The 17,304-nt window shown below is 41.3% G+C and overlaps 1 protein-coding gene across 5 annotated transcripts in view; it reads right to left on the reverse strand.

Annotated features, from left to right (window-relative positions):
• The window catches only part of ARHGAP26 (Rho GTPase activating protein 26), a 437,396-nt gene that overhangs the window by 67,831 nt on the left and 352,261 nt on the right, over positions 1 to 17,304 (reverse strand). For all 5 annotated transcript variants that reach the window (XM_045075346.1, XM_045075348.1, XM_045075347.1 and 2 more), the window contains exon 20: positions 6,790 to 6,943. In XM_045075346.1, the coding sequence (XP_044931281.1) occupies positions 6,790 to 6,943 (154 nt within the window). The remainder of the gene's footprint in view (positions 1 to 6,789; positions 6,944 to 17,304) is intronic.

Consider the following 17,304-nt stretch of genomic DNA (forward strand, 5'->3'; position numbering starts at 1 on the left):
AATAAGCCTACCCCAGAAATCTGAAGAAAGCATTTACCTAGTAGTTTTTAACCTGAGGGAATTACTACAGTATTTTATGTCCCAAGTGGGATGTCCCCTAATTTTTTTCTTTGCATTTGTTTACCTCCTTCTTAAAAATCACTATCTTCCAGAAAGAAATCTTCCAGATTTCTTCCAGAAATCACTAACTTCCACAAGGCCAACTCCACTGGTCATTGTGGAGTGGAGAGTGATTTTTATTTTGTCAGTCCTTTCTAAGCACTCTTTAGGTCAGACCCACTTCTTCTAGCACAGGGAGCAGGGGATGGGCGCACTCAAGGCCAAGGTCGGGTACCAGCCAGTCTATGTTGGTGCCAGGAGTGAAACCTTGGCTTTCCTGCTTTCCATGCCTCTGTTTGAGCTATCTTTCTGATTGCCTCAGTCGTTAGCTATGGGTTTTGTTTTGCTTCTTAATTTCTTAGAATCTCACTTATGAGTCATCTGCTTTCAAAGAAGATTCTGAAAATTGACAAGCTGGTGTCCATGCTGCCATTCTCTATGGTGAGAGCCTTTCCTACCTTTCCACCTTACCCAGGCAACCCTGCCCCCTCCCACAGCAGCTTGAGGATTCTGAGGTCACAAAAGCAGAGGCCTATGTCATTTAACTATTGCTGAATAAACTGACCTGAACTCAGTGGCTTAAAAAGCCACTATGTATTATTTCTCATGGATCTGTGGGTTGAACAACAGCTTTTCTATTAGTCCTTCCTGGACTTACTCATGTGGCTGCATTCAACTGACGAGTGGTCCAGGGTTGGGCATGGCTGGGACAGCTGAGCTTCTCTCTCCAATAGTCTTGCATGCTGAAGGAGACTAGACTAGATTTTTTACATGGCTGCTAGATTCTAGGAAGATGAGATGGGAAATTGCAAGGCCTTGTGGCCTAGACTTGGATGTTACACATGGTATCATTTGTACCACATTCTTTTGGCCAAATCAAAGCAGGAGATGAAGGCCAGCCTAGATCCAAGGACTCCATCTCTTCATGGGAGCTACAAAGATTTTGGCCATATGTCATCTATCATAGGCCTATAGCCAGGAGGTAAGGAGTGAAGCAGGCCAGTTGTGAGAAGATAGCCACCGTGGAGAACATCACTTGTTATCATGTAACACACAGATTTAGGGTGGCCAAATCTTCTAACTTTTCAAAAGAAGTTGGAAATATAGTAATTTTTTAAAGCAGTTTTATGTTTACAGAAAAATGGCTCAAAATAACTCAGAGTTAGTTCTCCCTGCTGCCTAAATTCCCCTGTAATTAACATCTTTCATTAGTGAGGTACATTTATTAGTAATATTACATTTACTAACATTACTTACATTAGGATTCATTCTGTGTTCTATTGGTTTTATAGGTTTTGAAAACCAATAATATCTGGCATCTACTATTACAGTGTCATACAGAATAGTATTGCTGCCCTAAAAATGCCCAGTGTTCCACCTATGCACCCTTCCTTCTCATCTTTTTACTGAGTCTATAGTTTTGTCTTTTCCGGCATGTCGTAGAGTTGGTATCACACCATGCTGTGGCATTTCACAGTGCCTCCTTTCACTTAATAGTCTGAACTCAAGCCTCATTCAAGTCTTCTCCTGACTTCATAGCTGTCTTCTTTTTATCACTGGATTATATTGCCTGGATGTACCACAGTTAGCTTATCCATTCACCTACTAAGGAACATCTTGTTTGCTTCCAAGTTTTGGCAATAACAAATAACAATAACAAATAAATAACAATAACAAATAAAGCTGCAGGTTTTTGTGTGAACTTAAGTTTTCAACTCATTTGAGTAAACATATTCGAGTATGACTGCTGGACTGTTGTATGAGAAATCTATCTATGTTTAGCTTTGTAGAAAACTGCCTAATCATCTTTCAAAATGGGTGTCTGCTTTTGCATACCCACCAACAATGCGTAATAGTTCCTGTTGTTCCATATCCTACAGCACTTGGTGTTGTCACTGTTTTTTATTTTAGGCCTTCTAATAGGTGTACAGAGAGATCTCATTGTTTTAATTTGCAATTCCCTGATGACACAAGATGTTGAGCATCTTTTCATATGCTTATTTGCATCTAAATATCTTCCTTGCTGAGGTGACTACCCAGATCTTTTGCCCAGTTTTTAATTGGGTTTTTTACATATTATTGGATTTTAAGCGTACTTTGCATATTTTGGAGACTGATCCTTTATCAGATATGAGTTTTGTAAATATTTTCTTTTATTCTGGACTTGGTTTTTCTTTCTCTTAATAATGTCTTTCACAGGGGCACCTGGGTGGCTCAGTGGGTTAAGCTGCTGCCTTCGGCTCAGGTCATGATCTCAGGGTCCTGGGATCGAGTCCCACATCAGGCTTTCTGCTCAGCAGGGAGCCTGCTTCCCTCTCTCTCTCTCTGCCTGCCTCTCCGTCTACTTGTGATCTCTCTCTGTCAAATAAATAAATAAAATCTTAAAAAAAAAAGAAAGAATGATATTAAAAAAAATAATGTCTTTCACAGAGCACAAGATTTAACCACAGTGAAGTTCAACTTAAAAATTTTTTCTTTCAGGGATCATGTACCTAGTCATTGAAAAACCCACAGTCACCTATGGATTCCCTTATATCACCTAGAATTCTAGTTTTGCATTTGCATTTCAGTCCAGAATCCATTTTAAGTTAATTTTTTGAAAGGTGTCAAATCTATATCTAGGTTTTTTTTTTCCCATGTAAATGTCTAGTTATTCAGCACAAAAGGTTGGTTTATACTTTAAAATTGGGGGGGGCACCTAGCTGGCTCAGTTGGTGAAGCAAGCAGCTCTTGATCTTGGGGTTGTGAGTTCAAGCCCCACAGTGGGTATAGAAATTGTATAAATAAGTAAAGAAAGAAATGTGGTTTGTTGTTATTATTATTATTTTTTAGTGGTACTGGTAGGGGAGGAAAGAAGCTTCCCCTCTACCAACACATATGTTGTGTTGTCTGTAGGCTGTTTTTCTCCATCGTGGATCATCTTTGCCTCACCTGCTATGAACTTCATCCATCCATATTAATCTATTTAATCTTAACACCAACCTTACATTTTCACTATCCACTTTTTCCAATATTCTGACTGCTGCATGTACTCAACATGATCAGTTAATGGTTGGTGAACTCTAAAACCACTTATGAGCTATAAATCCCATTTAGCACTGCCATATACCGCTGTCCTTTCTCCTTAGCCAGACTACAAACTCGTGGCGAGGCCAGGAATCCTCCTGTTCTCATTTACCCCTGGTAGCCTAGCAGACATCTGGGCACAAAATAGGTCAGCAATATTTGTTGACAATTTTAGACTACCTGGGCTTTGGTCCGGACTTACCAAGTGTCTTTGATCTTAAAGAGGGATGGCTACGCTTTAGGAAGTCCAGCTGAGGACCTGCCAAAATGGAAACCCTGCAACCTTACCCTGCCATGGCCAGAACAGTACATCTCTAATTTTGATGCCCAATTTAGCATTATGCCCACACAAACAAGAGGGTCCTGATCTCCTTAGCGAATTAGGAAAGATTTACCAATGAGACAGCAAACTGTGGTCTCTAAAGTACCGAAGGATGCTGAGTCACAAAGCATGTTCCTTTCATTAAGATGGTTACATGATCGTAATGACCACTCCAGTTATTTTGAAAACAATGAAAAACAAATGAATGAAATAAAAAGGAGAACGGACTGTTTCTCGTGACTGGTTCCCTACCTCATGCCCAATTAATAATCAAAGTAATAATAATCCCCCACCATCTGACTGTGTTTTCTGTTTTCATCTGCATCGTTAAGTATTCCCACTCAAGGATCTCTGTGTAAGTCAAAGTGAACAATGATAGAGGGAATGAAAGTGTCCAGTACTGAGGTTGAGACCCCAGTGGTCTCCAATGGTTGTGACTGAGCCCAGTCACCATGGCTTACTGTGTTCCCAGACCTCTCAGAATTCGTTTTCTATAACCAAATACTGCAGCGTCTCTTTCCCAGGACCACCTAGCTTCTGTCAATGCCCCACCCAAGCAACTGTAGGCAGAAAAAAGAAGGGAGGCATAAACTTGGATATGGCGCATTCAGGGCCTTGGGTCTCAGAAATGGTCGGCAAAACTCCCCCAGAGCTCACGGCGCCTTTGGGGTGGGCCTCGGTGAGGCTGTGGCAAACTCTGGCATCAGTGCCAGCAGCAGCACTCCTTCTGCCTCAGGAGCAGCCTGGGGTTCAAGACTCACAGGTGGCAGTCAGGTGTTCACTCAGCCTGGAAGGACAGCAGACGTTTTGGCAATATCTACTACCCTACCTCCAACTTTCCTTGAAAGTCAAAGTACAACTGTTCCTGGCATCACTCTTCCTGCCCTGGGGAAGCCTCCAAATTCTGGAGCAGGCAAGGACGGTCCCTATGGATGGGGGTCACTGGCAGAGTGACCCCCAGTGTCTTATGTAAAACAAATCACATCTAGGCAACTGAAAAACAAAAACCTCAAGTCCCCTCTTCTAGGACCTGTTTAAAAGACAGTGTCCTGCAATTGCACTAGTGGGTATTTACCCCAAATGTTCATAGTACCCCAATGTTCATAGCAGCAATGGCCACAGTCATCAAACTGAATAAAGAGTCAAGATGCCTCAACAGATGAATGAATAAAGAAGATATGGTCCACATATACAATGGAATATTATGCCTCCATCAGAAAGGACGAATACCCAACTTTTGTATCAACATGGATGGGACTGGAGATTATGCTGAGTGAAATAAGTCAAGCAGAGAAAGTCAATTATCATATGGTTTCACTTACTTGGTGAGTGTAAGGAATAACACAGAGGATATAGGGAGGTGGAGGAGAAGTGAGTTGGGGGAGACAAACCATGAGAGACTATGGACTCTGAGAAACAAACTGAGGGTTTCTGGTTGGGGTGGGTGAGCCTAGATATTAAAGAGGGCATGTATTGCATGGAGGGCATGTATTGCATGGAGCACTGGGTACGGTGCATAAACAATGAATCCTGGAACACTGAAAAATAATGAAATCACAAAAATAAATAAATAAAGACACTGCCCTCTTTTGTATCATCTAGCTACCAAAGCAGCTTCCTTAGACATACCATACTCAGTGGTAACTCAGGGGGCTCCCAGCTGCTAAAAACAAAGATGAAAGAGGGGCCAGTCAGGTAAGCATCTGGGTGGTTCAGTCAGGTAAGCATCTGCCTTCGGCTCGGGTCATAATCATGGATGGAGTCCTGGGATCAAGCCCCACACTGGGCTCCCTGCTCAGCACAGAATTTGCTTCTCCCTTTCCCATTGCCCCTCCCCACTGCTCTTTCTTTCTCTCTTGCTCACTTTGTTTCTCTCAAATAAATAAATAGAATCTTAAAAAAAAAAAACCACCAGAATTAAAGACCATTAAATGGTATTGCTGGCTAATATCAGAGGACAGTAAGCAACCTGGGCTAGAAATTCAACCTTGCTCATGCTGAGCAGCAATTAACATCAGTAACTGACAGATACAGAAGTTTAAACAAAATGGGGGATAAAAAAAGAGATATAAAAGAAACCAGAATCTTCTTTAAGTCGAGGAAAGCAGGTAAAGGAGTGCTTGACAAAGCCAGACAATGAGGGATGGAGACTCCATACGCAAGTCTCACCATGGAGAAGCAGAAGAGACTCACTGCCCTTAAGCAAAAAGAGTTTTCCCAGTACATAATTTCATCTTATGTTACAGTTTTCATTTGCAGTAGAAGTACTCCCTAAGTCCATTTTAGAGTTCTTCTCCCCCTATGCCTTAATATCCCTGAGTTTCTTCTAAGGAAAAAATTGTTGGTCCCATTTTGCAGATCTGTAAATATCTTATAGAGATAGAATGGCAGGGTGTAACCACACAATCACCACCCGGAGATGGGCAGGAAAAATGACTGCCCTGAAGACAATCTGTGGCTGAACTTTGAACTATTTTCACTAGAGAAAGGCGAAGTCAATTCTGCTCTTCCGAAGTCTTATACAACCGCAGCCCGAGAGTCCAGCTGTTCTGGTCATGGCCTTACATTCTTTCTGCAAAGACTCTAGTTGACAAGATTTATTTGGTGGTCTGAAGAAGCATGCTAAGCAGTGTGGGAGGAAACCACAAGGGAGGACTTTCTGGCCCTAGCACAGTGAATCTAGTTTCTGTGGAGGATTAGACAAGCAGCCCCAAGCTGCCTGTCTCAGCTATGGGTGCTTATCACCCAAGGGTGAAGCAACAAAGGTTCTTCTCTTTTCTAATCTCTGGTATGTCATCACAGTTATGCTAAGGTTTGAGGATCTGAACACTATAAGGGCTACTGGAGGGCTTTTCTTTCTAGAAGTAGACACAGAGGTAGCACTGGACATATTCCACATCATTAGGGAGAAGGGAAACCAAGACAACATAAATGAGTGAAACAGACTTGGCTACTGATCTCCTGAGTTGCTACAGTGCCTGCATGTTTTATAAAACTAAAAGAAATCGCTTTTCATGCCCAGCAGCCAGCACAGTCAATAGCCATCACCAAAGCCATCTCAGTAGGAGGGTAAATCAAAGATCACCAAGGCCAAGAAGCAGTATGTTAAGAATAATGATTCCCCTCTGAGATGATGATGCTTAAAAAATCCACAACAAACTAGCCAAGCTCTTCATTTAGAAAGAAGGTTAAAATCATGTTCACAGCACAAGGCTCAAAGTCAGATGAGGCCAGAGCATAAAGTCCGGGCGGGATGGTTGAGCAAAGCCCTACCGTGGAAGGCAGTCAGAAATCGTACTTACAGTGAGTTGGGCCGGATGGGTTTGAGCACATCCAGGTCTGGGTCACTAGAGTTCATGTTGGGCTGTAAGCTGCTGCTGGAATTAAGGATGCTATTTGCATTTGATGAGACGACAGATTCCAAACTGGAGTTGATGATGCTGTTTCTTTGTTCCTCTGGAGAAAAATAAGGCCAAAAACCCCATATTACTATTATTTCATAGGAATAGTTTATTTCAACATATATAAAAATCTACCAATAATGAGAATGGATTGAGATCTCAGCAAAGCTCAGATGAAGACATAGGAAAGATAAGATTTACAGGTTTGAAAGGAAGACGAACAGGTGACTTGCAACTTTGGAGCAAACCCACCTCTGCTCAGCCTGAAGGGTCAGACCAGGCATTTTCCAAAGAGTGACCCTACCACTGCACCATAAATTTTGTGTCTTCTTTTATGACTGGTAGATGGGCAGAACATAGAGTAGCCTTCAGAGAGCCCTTGTATTTTGGTTTCTGCAACATTCACCTTTTATTCTAAAACTCCTGTCCCCAATATGGTCTTAATTGTCAAGACCCTGTCCTACCTCCAACTCTATAGCACCTCACCATAAAATATCTACTACTTGGTCATCAACATCCTTATTGACTCTGCAGTCTACACTCCTGACCCCTCCCAAGACAATCCCTCCTGGGTTGCCTCCAGCTCCATGTAGCTGATGTCTAGTTTCAAGTTAGTTCTTTAAATAATAGATCTATAAGGGTTACAGAGTTGTCTGTATATTAAAAAACCGAGTCCATGGTCTACGTAGTCACATTAATGCTTGAACAGTATTACTAAGCGTGGAGGGAGGAAACCTGAGTTCTCTTCAAGACTCCACCCCTGTCTGACTGAGTGGCCTCAGGCAGTTTTCACTCTGTTTCTTGGCTAATGCATCTACAAAATGGGGAGAATGAGAACGGCCTTGCACAGCTCAAGGAGTTCATAAGGATCAAGTGGGTTCATATGCAAGAATGCATTTTGTAAACTTCAGAAGACTGTTCAAAGTCAAGAGCTTTCTGTTTCTTTCCATCTTTAAAACTTGGAACCATGTGCTGAAGAAAACATTTTTGGGATAATTTAGCTAAATGGCACAGGAACACTGCTGTAGCAAAATAGCAGAGACTTGGAATGTCATTCTTGTCCCACATTCATTACAGATACACCATAATGAAATCAGCTGATGCAGTGGGCAATCAATTCACATCTCAGGAAACCCAGCCTATGTGGGTCACTCCTCACTGGACCTTTGAAACAAGCTGGAGATATACCATGTCCCTAAGACAGACTAGACTCACTGACATGGTAGTTTAGAGGGTGATATTTGAATTCTTCTGGCAATAAAGGGGGTGATGTAATTAAAAAAAAAAAAAAAACTTTTCCATTTGTACTAGTCATGTGGATAAAAATTTATCATGCTTATGCAATGATGTTAGAGTAATCTTTACATTTAACACACACACACACACACACACACACACACACAACCCCAAATACCCCAACACCCCTAATATCTTGGCAAATTCTCTATGCCATGCTAAAATCCTATAGAAGAGTCAAAAACTCCATGAGGCTATTGGGAGATTTCTCAACTCTTAAGTAGATTTTGAAAAAAGTAGATTATTAACTTAATTCCTGGGATTTGGAACCATTCATATTACAAGAGCTTAAGTTCCAAACAGGAACAACAAAGAAAGAGAAACCAAAAGAGTACAATGCACCCAGATGTAGGCAAACTAACAAGGACTTTGGTTTTTTTTTTTTTTAAGATTTTATTTATTTATTTGAGAGAGAGACAGTGAGAGAAAACATGAGCAAGGAGAAGGTCAGAGAGAGAAGCAGACTCCCCGTGGAGCTGGGAGCCCGATGCGGGACTCGATCCCAGGACTCCGGGATCATGACCTGAGCCGAAGGCAGTCGTCCAACCAACTGAGCCACCCAGGCGTCCCCTAACAAGGACTTTGAATGGGAACTTGCTATCAGGAAGAAAAACAACTCTAAAATTACATAATTAGGGGATCACTGAGAAAATGGATATGCCACTTACCAGTATGAATCAGTGCAAACTTTCCTTTGCACAAAATACTCATGTTGAGATTTCTGAAAAAGACTGAGAAGCCCAAAACCACCATACAGGAAAGGGCACGCAACATACTTCTCTGGGGTTCAATGAAGACAATTTCTGCTTCCCAGGGAAGGAGCGGTGAATAGTTTTATTAACTCTAGTCGGAAGCCAACTTTTTTGCATGATGTAATTCTCTGAATTCATAGGAAACCCAAGAGTATAACCACAGCTCATATTTCTCCTGTGATTATATTTACTTGCCCTTAAGAGGACTATGATTCTGTAAGTTAAAAACAACACCTTGCTAAAAACATGTTAGTTTTTCTAAAATATTATTGGGACTTTTTTTCCCCCCTGACTTACTATACATTAGAAAAAGAGATGGAAGTTTCTTCAATTTTCATCTATTCAATGAAGGCTCAGTGAGTACCAAACACATTCCCAGATAATGAACACCCTTACACTAATTCCTAGGTGTTTTATTCAGATGTATACTAGAATATTTATTAGTAACTTGCACATACTTATTTGTTCATATGTCTACCTTCCTTGGTAGACTAGGAACAACCTAAGATTGAACATGTGACAGATAAAGCTTTGAAATCACAACTGAAAAAAAATTAGATAAAGATGCTTTCCTTTACATAATAACACTTTATCAGAATCCTAACTTCATATAAGAATCTGATTCTGTAAATGGGATTTGGGTAAAATTTTTGAGACCATATCTTCTGTTACAGTATTACAGACTGGCTTTCTCCATGAGCTAAGCAAAGAACACTGCTGCATATGGAAGCTGACATTTGTCTGAAATGAACCCACACAAGAATGAGGACGGGGTGGACAATGAGAGCCCAATCCTGCCTGGCCTAGAAAGGCCATAAAAATTAAATGGGTGGCTACCCCCAAACTGAACTCGAGGATTTCTAGCATTTCATTCAGTGGAGGACACTAGAACTCTTTTTTAGGAAGTAAATCCTTTTTGAGATTCTATTTTGACAATACCTAAATAGAGATTTAGGTATTGTGGGCCTGATACATATGGCAAAATCTCTAACAAAATGACAACAAGAGCACAAGATCAAGGAAAGGTGTCTTTGTCCAAAAAGAAAAAACAAAAAAATTAATCATAAAATTTCATAGTTTTGCAGTCAAGATGGCCAAATATATATCTGAAGAGTCAGACTCTTTACCGGTATGACTCAATGGGCCACATGATAAGGAAATCTGGAAACCTGGCACTCTTGGACTGTAAGACCACCACAGCTTTATTGGACATGAGACCACAAATAGCGAGACTGAGAACATCTAGGCAGATAGGTTTCTGAGCTGAAATGCTGACAATCCCTACTGAGAGTGAGCAGGGCAGTGAGAGTCATTCCAGAGAAGAGGTGGAGAGTAAAATCCACAGCAACTCACATGTTTTAGTGGTATGGTAAACTATACCAAGACAAATTCTAAAGCATTTGGCATGAATTAAGAAAAAAAGAGAACATGATTCAGTAATGTCAAACAGGGGGATCTTTGTCAGGTGGACAGATGAGTACTTTCCCTAACAGCAAAACATAAAGAGAACAGGCAGCCTAAAACATTATTAAAAAAAAAAAATAAATTAACCAAATTGTTCCAATACCAGACCTGGACTTCTCAGAGACATTGATGATTCAAACCAGGTCTGGCATCCTCATCAGAAGGTATAAGAGACTGAGGACAATTACATTGCTGAAGAAAAGGAAATTATAGGCTAGGGGACTGAATAAGAAAAACAACAACAGTTATGAGTCAAAGCAACAGGATCACAGAGAACCACTTAAATGACCAAAAGAGAAAGAATGTCCACAACTCAGGAGTATTCCTAAACTGGATGAAGTTAGTGGGGATGCTTGGTTTCTACAAACATGTTTGTCAACAAGAAACTCTCTTCATTTTAGTCACAGAAGACAAGAGCTCAGAAGCAAGGAAATGATAAAATAAATCCCCCAGCAAATGTAAACATGTATGGGTAAGTGATGAATGTTTTCATGAACACAGTTTCTATGAAGAGTGATAAACTAGATGTGGTGCTAGTGCTGAGATATGCAAACTACTCAGGGCAGGGGCACGTATGCCCATACAGAATACCTCGAGCATCTGTTACAGTGACCTGCGAGGTCGGCATCAGTCACACATTCATGGCACCCGGCCCATGTATAATATACACTAAAGCTCCACGAATGGTTACAAGACAAATAATAAATATAAGGTGACAATAAGCAATGAAAATGTATTCTGCTAGCACAGAAAGAGGTAGTTCCGAGTGACTGAATTTTCCAGGTGGTTCAGACAGGGACCACTAATGTCCTTGAAACCAAAGTAATGGTTACAGTGGGCAGAGTCTGTGTTTTTTGTACAAATCAGGAGTGGAAAAATATGACTATGCAACCAAATCACTGCAACTAAAAAAAGAAAGCCACAGAATAATTTTGGTGATATTGTACTTGTTCTGGGGGTTGCCATGGAAATCTGGGAGCTAAGCAACTTCACTTTCCTTATTTACCAAGTGACTCCTGCTCACTCTAATGACAATCCCTCCCCATCCCCACACCCCGCCCTCCACCCCCATACAAAAGGCAGGGTCTCTGTTTATCACAGAACCCAGAAACAAGGCCAGGAATGTGCATGCAGAACCAAACCGAATTCACATGTCTCGGCAAGCCTCAACACTCTAGCCCACTGAATACCTAGAGTGGAGGATAAATAGGAAACACAGACTTGCAACGTAACTTCAGGGGAGGTTTCCCACCACGCACGGACGTCCGTCAGAATACGGACTAACATCATCTTTCCATGATGTCTGAGACTAGCTGTCAAAAAGAGGGAAGAGAAATGTTCTTTAACAGCAGCTCATGATGCCTCACAGAGCCCTAAGGAGGGAACATGCTCTCTACATGATCAAACAGGGAGGAAAGGGAGTTACCAGACTGACGGAAGTTCTGGAAAGACACAGGCTTGAGACAAAAAATATTAAGACAAAAGCAAAATACCCAGAGGCTTTCCCTTGCTGTGGTACGGAGAGAGGTGTACTTTCTCCTGCTTATTAAAGTTTTGCAATGAAGTCTGTAATGTATCATCTTGACAAGATAGGATGATAATAGAATGGCAGCTTAATGAATTTTGCAATAAAAAATGATGAGTGCACAGCAATTTCTGAGTTTACCATCTCTGGGAAACACCCAAGTACATGAGAAGCTTGGAAACAGATTTTCTGAAGCAGTATTTTTTTTTCTCTGTAGTTTTCGTTCCTGATAATAGTGGCGTGCCAAGCCACGCTAAAATCGGAGGTGGAATGATTTCGTTTGACCCAGCGTCAGTCCCTATGATAAAAATAATCTCAAAAAGCAGTTTGAGCAATGTGTTTGGGCACATAAAAACAGTTTGGGCAATGTTTCAAAAAAGAGTCTTAAAAAAACAGTTTGGACGATGACGGACTAAACAGTGAATTGATAAGTGAAAAATGTGGTCAAATTGTTGTTCCGACCATAGGACATACTACATAATATTAGAAGTTTTGGCAGGTTGTCTTCAAAAAAACTACGAATTTTGGTACCATGTGGAGTGACTGACTGACTTCCTTCCCATGGTGCTCATAAAAAACCCTTCTCTTTGCAAAGGGGAAAAAATGCCAATAAAACTGGATTTCATGAGGGAACGGGGAATCACTGCAGCTGGCCCAGGGCTGAAATGATTCACAGGAAAGAGGCACGGAGGCACAACAGGGAAGCCCATCCCCGAAACAACACCATTTCAAAAACCACAATGTAGAAACATACCCCTACCTAATGGCTGAAGAGGGAGTTAAACGATCAGAGTTAAATACATACTCTGCTACTTATAACATAGCCTTCTTTTCCATCTGAGAACTTGCCTTCTAGTAGGGATGTTCTTCCTTAAGTCTCTGGTTCCCAGGTGAGTGAGGGAGACTTCTATAGACTGCTTACATTATTGCTCATTAAAAAGAAAAAATTATATATTTACTTATTTTTATACCACGACTCACTGCAAAGTGGGCTTGAGATAGTATATAAAATGTGTGAAAAGGCCATTTGATTTTAATAATATAAAAATCAGTCAATATGTAATAAATATATATTCCTCTCTAATTTAGAAAGTACAGAAAAGCATAAAAATATTCTATATGTATTTTGTTGTGTAAATGTCTAGTTGTTTTTCTATACATAGAAAAATACACACATATATATTTTCTTTTAACAGAATGGTATAACACCAAAACAATATTTAGTTACCTGTTTTGTTTACTAACTGATAAAGCCAGACACATAAGACCGTAATATACTTTTTTTCATTTCATGATCTACCTTGAACTTTTTTCTTGCCATTAGCTTTCCAGGGCATCATTTTTTAAATGGCCACATCAACTATGTCATTTTCAGTCACATATGGTAACTAAGTATAATTAAGCCAAGAGCCACATAATACCTTAGTCTGTGTGGCAGTAAGAATCCATGTGGATAAACGTGTCTCCTGCCAAAACAAACAGGTGTGTCCAAAGTACCCAGGATCTGCAGAGGCAAAACCTGAGAACAGGCACATGCTGCAGCCTTGAGCACTTGGAGAAAGGCATTATATAAGCCTCTGAATAATATGAATTCCCAGTTATTTTTCAACAAGGAAGACACAAATGAGTATATGAGTTGAATTCTTAACCTCTCACTGGGTCTGTCTGGGAGAGGGTCCAGGATGAATTAAATGCACTAAAAGAATTAATGACAGCTATAATCCCAGCAGCTAGTTAGTGTGATCTGTGTTAAAACAAAGCCCAAGAATCTATTCCCACCTCCCAGCCCCAGCAATGCTGTACAACTCATCCCAGCTGCTGGTGTATTTGAATTCAAGCAGCAAATCAGCTCTCTCTGGGGCCACGTGACTCTGCATTCCTCTCACATATGGGCCTCTTTTTTGGAATCTGCTGGATCCAGAGGGGGAGCAATTTCCTTAGCAAAATGTAATGTAAAACTATAGTCTGATGATAACCATCACAATTGTAGCTAATGTTTATTAGGTGCTTACTAAGTTCTAGGTGCAGTATCAAGTACATGACATGCACTTACACTGGCTTACTTAATCATGGTAACTGCCCTCCAAGGAAGCTGTTCTTAGTGACTGATTTTACAGATGAGCAAATGGAGGTTCAGAAAGGGAAAGTAATGCATTCCAGTTCTCAGGGCTGCTAGGTGACAGAGATGGCACTGAAACAATGCAGCCTGACTGCAGAACCCCTGCTTTCCAACACCACACCAGGCTGCCGCAAACCTCAACAGAGTCAAAGAGATGTTCTGGTAGTGACAGAAATGAGCAACCTTGACTGTTTGCCCTTCCCCCCAAGCCTGTGTGTCTCTCACTTTAGCTAGCATTAGCATCAGCAAAGCATTCTTTAAAATACAGATGCCAGGGTGCCTGGGTGGCTCAGTTCCTTAAGCATTTTACTCTTGATTTTGGCTCAGGTCATGATCTCAGGGCTGTGGGATCAAGCCCCATGTCTGGCTCCACATTCAGAGTAGAATCTGCTTGAGATTCTCTCTCTCTCCCTCTGCCCCTTCCCCTGCTCTCTCTCTCTAATAAATAAATAAATAATTATTTTTAAAAAAATACAGACACCTGACCTCTAGTCAAGACCTCCTGATTCAGAATATACCAAGGAGGAGGAGGAGGAGGAGGAGGAGGAGATCATGCATCTGTATTTTTAATAAGCTCCTTAAAATGTTCAAATGCACACTTAGTCTAAGAATTACTGTTCCAAGAAACATGTTTCAACACCTTGGTGTAAGTACTAAAAATCTGAGACAAAAATCGGTGATAAATGTCACTTTGTATCTCTTAGGAGATTACTATTTTTTTATGTCACTTTGTAATCTCTTAGAAGATTATTATTTTTTTTCTCAAGTAGGCTCCATGCCCCAACGTGGAGCCCAACACAGGGCTTGAACTCAAACAACCCTGAGATCAAGACCTAAGCGGAGATCAAGAGTTGGATGCTTAATACATTGAGCCACCCAGACGCCCCTCTTGGAAGAACTTTAAAGGGGACAAGACCCGGTCGCTGGTCCTCTCTAATCCTTCTGGCTCCACCTTCTGCAGTTGTCCAGAAAAAGTATAGCTTCTATGTCAGTAGCTTTCATCTAGATATACCGCTCCCATTTCTGCTATATGATGTATCCATGTGGCAACTTGGAGATTAAATGTAATTTCCCTTGCTACCATTCATCTGGCAACACAATTGAAAAGCCCTGTTCCATCTGCTCTGAGGTGATCACAAATGAGAGTGACTACCTTGGCCCAGCAAATTAACGGCACTGCTGAATGCATACTGCTCTCTGCATAGTTAAGGCTAGATGTGGAGGGGCTGCTGCCTGCTGGTACGCATACTGAGGAGTCCATTCAGGATGGTTTGAGTGCCCCCATGGTACTACTGGATGCTAGGAGATGCTAGGACAGATGGTTTTTACTACTTCTGTAATTCAGTCTAACCAAATTTTCACTTCCATGGCTGAGGAACTGACACAGGCACCCTTTTGAAGACAACGTGGCATGGGGAACAGACACCACCTGGGTACAAATTCCTTGCCTGCCCTTCACCAGCTGTGTGACCACTGAACCTCTGGAGCCTGAGTTAACCTGTCTGTGAAATGTGGTTCCTGAGAACCTACCTCACTGGGTGATGGTCAGTTGTGAGAATGAAGTAAGATAGTAATGTGCTTAGGCTGCTTGCCATGTTAGATGAGGTATAAAAATTTTAATTTTTATTGCTGTTATTACTGAATGAGACTCAGATCTAACTTGGTCTCAAGGTTCTGAATCAAACACCTTCATTTATCATTTCACACCAGCCCCCCACCCCTGTCTCTTTACAGGCAGATCCCTAGTTTACTGAATGAGTAAACTCCAGGTACATAAGCAATGCTGGAAATATTTTTCCTTAGAATAAAGGTTGAGTTTGCAGGCTAGGTCACAAAAGCACAGAGAACTACATTTCCTTGAGAACAACCGCACAAGTTGAAACCAGAAGGCAGAGTAATCACTGGCTAAAAGAACAGCTGTGAGGTCAGAACAAATGGGTTCAAATCTTCTTTGTTGCTGTGTGATCCTGAGTACATTAATTAATATAAATTATATTTTCCTCTGTTGTCCCAAATGGGGACAGTACCTATGTCATGAAATTGTGAAAATTAAGGGAGTTGTTGCTATGCACAGTACTTAGCATGGGAAACCACTTGATAAATTATGGAGCCATATATATTAAACATACATTAAAAAATTGATTTAAGAGAATGTTTTCTATTTTTTTTAAAAGATTTTATTTATTTATTTGACAGAGAGAGAGATCACAAGTGGGCAGAGAGGCAGGTGCGTGTGTTTGTAGTGGGGAAGCAGGCTCCCCGCTGAGCAGAGAACCCAAAGCGGGGCTCAATCCAGGACCCTGAGATCATGACCTGAGCCGAAGGCAGAGGCTCACCCCACTGAGCCACCGAGGCTCAAGAATGTTTTTCTAAGTACAATTTGGAAACAGATCTTCCCACAGTCCTCAGTTCTAGAGATAAGAACTACATATACGAATGCTATTCCAAGTTCCCTCTGTAGAGCATCACTATCCTACCCTTCTGTCCTTTGGATGAGACTACACTCATTTCCTTTAGCATTTTACTCAAAATTCTACCTTTCAGAAATTTCTTGACCAGCTATATACAACTTGGATATCGAGTCCCTTCTCCACTAAAATATTCAGTGTTTTCCAAATGACTTGCATTTGTTGCTGTGATGCTTTTTAAACCCTGTCTCTCCCTCATCACTTCCTTCCTTCTGTGACACAAAGTTTAATCTCAGAGACTTCTCCCATTTCGTTCTGAGCCCCACTTCTACCACACACGGATTTGTCTGTGAGAACCCACATGATGCCCTGGGGCTGACCAAAGTCCTGACCCAGCAAAGAACAGGAAAAAGCATGTAGCTCCTCCTTCTGGGAAGAGATCACTGTCATCATATAGACATCTCTACCTTTAGGGAAAGGGAAATGCCACCTGGGAAAGATTCTACTACATCCATAGGCTGAAGCTGAAGAACCTTAGGGAGGTACCTGGGACACAATTCGTCTAGATACACAGAAAGAAAAACACTTCCAGAAAACAAGACACACATCCGGGAGCATCAGTTATTACGTCACATGTTCCCGTGAGCCTGAAGTGCAGGTATGAAGCCAGAAGACTGAGCCTATGAATTCCCAAAGCGACTCTCAGGAACTTCCTCTCCAGGAAGAGGGAGGCGATTGACAGCCTGAGGCCAAGAGTGTTGGCACGGATTCATGTCTGTGCCAAAAGAATGGGCTCCACCTTCTGCACAGAGTGGGGGCATTGCAGAGAGAGAGGAGAGAATAATGTGCGCT

This window comes from Mustela putorius, unplaced genomic scaffold (assembly GCF_011764305.1).
Source record: "Mustela putorius furo isolate JIRA1106 unplaced genomic scaffold, ASM1176430v1.1 tig00000145_pilon_pilon_pilon, whole genome shotgun sequence".
NCBI classification, from domain to species: domain Eukaryota; kingdom Metazoa; phylum Chordata; class Mammalia; order Carnivora; family Mustelidae; genus Mustela; species Mustela putorius.